At 32.5% G+C, this 5,109-nt stretch overlaps 1 protein-coding gene across 1 annotated transcript; it reads left to right on the forward strand.

Annotated features, from left to right (window-relative positions):
* Nucleotides 1-1,220: 1,220 nt before the first annotated feature.
* LOC110709388 (PAN domain-containing protein At5g03700-like) lies at nucleotides 1,221-2,678 on the forward strand. The gene has a single exon (XM_021887600.1). It carries the CDS (start codon nucleotides 1,221-1,223, stop codon nucleotides 2,676-2,678), a length of 1,458 nt encoding a protein of 485 aa, XP_021743292.1.
* The last annotated feature ends 2,431 nt before the right edge of the window (nucleotides 2,679-5,109 follow it).

The following is a 5,109-nucleotide window of genomic DNA, read 5'->3' on the forward strand; positions in this document are numbered from 1 at the left end:
TTTGAATAAAAATAATATTCACTACATTATATTATCATGTTCTTTATTAATATTACAGATGTTCTTATATATATATATATATATATATATATATATATATTATATATATATATATATATATATATATATTATATATATATATATATGTATGTATATATGTATATATATAAAGAACATAAAGTTGGATTTTTATTTATTTATTTATTTATTTATTTTTACAAAATAGCTATATGTTCCTAACAAAACAAATATATGTTCATTATAAAACAACTATATGTGATTTTTAAAAAAAAAAAATAGCTATAGGTTCTTTACAAAAAACTATATGTTCTTTACCTAACAACTATATATTCATTCCGCCTTTTTTTTTCTTAAAAGAAAACCGGATGCACGAACCATGATGCATTTTGAGGTATAGAGGGAGTAAAGATCTTTGCTTAATAAAGATAATTTTCAAATTATAGGTACAAATGCCCGTTTATTACCATTTGTTTTATTTGGGTTAGAATTGTAAATAATTAAACATTCTCCGTAATTTATTAATAAATTATGAGTGTTGTTTTGATTTGAACAATGATTTATTATTACTTAATTATAAATCAACATTTGCTCTATCTTGTCATATTTTATTCTTCTAAGTAACAAGTTTATTTACCATATTGTTGTTTCATTATATAATTTTGCTTGAGGGAAGTTTTATACTCGTGCGATTCTACTAGTAATGGTTTGGTTGTAATTATATTTATTTTATTACGTTTTGAAAAGGTAGAATACAATTCAATATATATGTTTCATAATAAAAGTTGCATCTATCAGATCATTATCAACCAGCATTAATGTTTACAATCCAATAATTCATCTCAAAATCAAAATAACAATTCTTATATACAACACAATCTAAAAGTATTGATATTTTATATGACCCACCAAAAATGCAACTACTAGAATAAAGTCAAAGATCTCAAACCTTACCTTACCTATACTTTGTACATGTTACTATGTTAGTGATCAAGTATACTGATATTATTCAATTTCTACAATCCTACCTGCCTAACTTCACCACACTACAAATCACTAAATATATACCAACCAAACACTAACATTCATCAAATTAAAACCCCTTAATTTATGCATCCTTTCTCACATACATGGCTTGTTTTCTTCTCAATCTTCAACTTCATTTTCTCTCTTTTCAATTTAAGCACTAATTCACCAACAAAATGATGAAATTTACTACTATAATTTACCCTTTTCTTTTTGTAATATTTACGCTTTTAGCTGAAGAATCAAAGGCAACAACATCACAAGAGCTACTTAAAGGGTTCACTATAACTCCAAATCCAACAGTAAAAAATTTCCAGCCATTTTTGAGTGATTCAAGTGGTAATTTCTCACTCAGTTTTCTCCGAGTTAACCAAGATCAACTAGCTCTTGCAATAGTCCATGTGCCATCTGGTGTGTCCCTCTGGCAGGCGAACTCGGCCGGGTTAGCTCGATGGGGTAAACCGACTCGGTTCATTTTCAATGGTAGCCTTGTACTTAGTGATGATGATTCAGGGGTATTTTGGTCCACGAACAATGATGGTGATAGTGTTGTTCTAAGTAGTGCACCTAACTTGAGAATTTTAAAGGGGAAGAAGTCTTCGTTTGTTTTATGGCAGAGTTTTGACTTTCCCTTTGATACCCTTGTGGAAAATCAGAATTTCACTTCTGCCATGTCATTAGTTTCCTCAAATGGGCTCTATACTATGCGTTTAGGTCCTAACTTTATTGGCATGTATGCCAAGTTCAAACCTACGGGTTCGGATCCGAATCAAATGTATTATCGGCGTCGTGCTTTGCAAGCTAAGGCTAGTATTGTTGAAGGGTCGGGACCCATTTTGGTTCGAATAAGCTCAGATGGTTTTATGGGAATTTACCAGAATGGTTCCACACCTGTTGACATAGAAACCTTTAATAGTTACGAGAGGTTTGTATATGGACCTAGAAGAGTTAGGATAGAAAATGATGGGAATTTAAAAGGTTACTATTGGTCTGGGTCGAGTTGGATTTTAGACTATCAAGCCATACCTGAGACATGTGATTTACCTAGTCCGTGTGGATTGTACGGGCTTTGTAAGCCTGGGGTTGGTTGTTCGTGTTTAGACAACCAAACCCAGGCCCATACCGGGGAGTGTTACCCAAAGCAAGAGGTTGGGGACTTATGTGAAAGTAAAGTGATAAAGTTTCGAGAGCTAAGGAGGACAGGTGTCGAGCCTCCATACAAAGAGCTAATGGCGTACACCAAAACGACGTCATATGAGGAGTGTGAGAAGTCATGCATGGTAAATTGCACCTGTTGGGGAGTGTTGTACAACAATGCTTCTGGGTTTTGTTACAATATGGACTACCCTATACAAACTGTCCTAGAGGTAGGGCATGACAATAAGATAGGGTATTTTAAAGTTTTGGAAGGTGCAAAGAAGAAAAAGGACCAAAGATTGGGAATTGGTATTGGACTTTTATGTGGAGCTATTATTGTGCTTGGATTAGTTGTTGGGTTTGGAGGTTACAAGGTATCAAAGAGGAAGAAAAGAGTTAAAAATCGAATCTTGGAGGATGAAAATGTTAATGTTTCTGGATCATATAAAGATTTAGGGTCTGCTAGTTTCAGATCTGTTGAATTAAGTAATAGATAATACAATTAATTAACTTTAGATTTACTACTTTTCCTTAGTTCTTTCTATTTGTAGGATAGATGTTTTGCAATTTTATTTGTCAATTTGGCTTGAAAGGTTACATTGTATAGGAATTGTTCCTTCATTTAGGGTTAGACTTTTAGATTGGAGTACAAATTGCAATTATTGTCCATTTACAATGAATCATTGAGCATTTGCACCGTTTAGGGACCTCGGAAAATATGCATTACATTTGACTTTGTAGCAAGTTGAGACAATTATATACTGATTTGAGTATTCAGTCTCTTTGTGTATTATGTTTGACTTTATTTCCAATCTTTCAAATATTTCAGCCGTATCTTTAATTTCATTATAATAATACAAATACCATGTGTAAATAAATATTCATCATAAGCCTGACTACTTATACAGATAGGAGTTGAACATGGATTAGTTGATTTTCTTCTACATGTGCTAGTGAAAGTAGTGATTACATGTTTGATCCCTCGTGCTTAGTTCTAAGGAAATGATTTCTTATAATTTTGAATTTCTGAGATACGAATCCATGAGAAGCACAACATATACCATAAACTCGTTCATCACTTCAACAAGCCAACAGTGCATCTCAAAAAATGAAAATTAATACTCCCTTTGTCCTCTTTTCTTTGTCACTTTTGTTATTTTCCGTGTCCAAAAATATTTGTCGCATTTCATATTTTCATAATTATTAAGATACATAAAAAGACTTTTACACTTCAATATTTTTTTTTTTTGTTTTTTTAAGTCATCTTCCTATTTTACCCTAACATTTGCCATAAAATTTGTGTCAACTTTTGACTAATTTAATGTTTTACATTCTTGAATCTCTTACGGTGTGTTTGGATTGAAGGAAATGGAGGGAAAGGAAGGGAAGAGAAATGGAGAGATGGAGTATCTTTCATTTGGATAGCAAATGTGGAAGGGAGGGAAATGGAGGGGAGAGAAATAAAATGATTAAGTTGTAGGAAATTGATCCCTCCAACAACGAAGAGATTTGGAAGGAAAACTCACCATTCTTCCCTTCCCTTCTTTTCCCTTCCCTTCTTTTCCCTCCCTTCCTCTTCTCCTCCCTCCCCTTCTTTTCCATCCCCTTTCTTTAACCAAATAAACTGTTAATTTCTCTTTTCTATGTACTTTAATACCTTTTTTTTTATTGGAAATATCACTTGGGTACTTTTATTATTTTATTGGTTGGAATTTTCACTTTCCTATATACTTTTATTATTTTACAATCTCCACCTTAATTTCCGTGATTTTCTTTCAAAATTGACAAATAAAAAAGGACAAAGAGAGTAATACGAAGTAAAGAATCAAAGTCATGCATATTATTGAAAACAAACATGCATATGGAACATTTGGGAAATGATTAGATAAAATAGAGCCATAAAGGATATCTCGACTAATTGCTTATTTATGTACAATTATGATATTTGTTTATATTGTCTATAAACTTATACGTATAACCAGTTGTACTGTGAAGTGGTCGAAATCTATCACAAGAATTGTGGATCGTGCTCGTGAGGGATCTGAAGTGGAAGTCATGGAGTGGTGGATCTTGTCGTTATAAAAGCTAGGATAACACCAATCAATTGATAAACTTGGTAATAATCATTGGTAGAGGCACTTAAAAAAGTAAAGTTCCAATCACCCATGCGGGTTATGACGCATGTAATGACGATATTATTTTCGTAGTCTAGCAAAGTGGATTGAGATCGATTATAATAAAGTAAAGTAAAGATAAATGGGTCAACCTAAAAAATGGATAGTCGTTGCCCAACTGCTCTCTTCACGTTGGTTTCAAGTAGATATTCAATTTCCACACAACTTGTTTCAACATTTGGCCTAAAATTCTAGAAGAGAATTAAAGTTTACCTTTCATAAATTAATGTTTTGAAGTTGTATTAATGGCTGACCAACTTATTTTTGGTGGCTGCTTGGTGAAAGGAATCACTCATGAAAGCTAGCTAATGTGTGTGGATTTTTAGAATGTAATGAATTTGTTCTGCGTAGTATTAGTGTTTATGAGTGATGAGTTTAGGGCTGTTAGGCCTATGAAGCAATTGTATGAAGCATATAGCTATGGTACTTCATTTTTGTAGAGGTAACGTGCTGTGTCCGTATTCTCGAGGATGGAATAATCATTACTTTGTATTATACTTTTGGGGAACAAAATTTTCATTTAATATTTAGGGAGTTAAGGTAAAATACGATCCCTCAATTTTGGTATTTGTTGCATTTTAGTCCCTTAACTTTCAAATGAGGCAAAATAGTCCCTCAAATACCAATGACTCATTTTCAGGTACAAATTAGCTAACTAATGATTTAGGGACCTTAGTGCACATGTGGCAGTAACTTTAATGATTCTAAATGCAAAGTTTAAGGACCTTTAGCCGATGAGTTGGCATTAATTAAA

This window comes from Chenopodium quinoa, unplaced genomic scaffold (genome assembly GCF_001683475.1).
Source record: "Chenopodium quinoa cultivar QQ74 unplaced genomic scaffold, ASM168347v1, whole genome shotgun sequence".
NCBI classification, from domain to species: Eukaryota; Viridiplantae; Streptophyta; class Magnoliopsida; order Caryophyllales; family Amaranthaceae; genus Chenopodium; species Chenopodium quinoa.

Excerpts from the sequence above, each read along its gene's own strand:
- LOC110709388 (XM_021887600.1), top strand. The coding sequence starts at position 1,221 with ATGATGAAATTTACTACTATAATTTACCCTTTTCTTTTTGTAATATTT.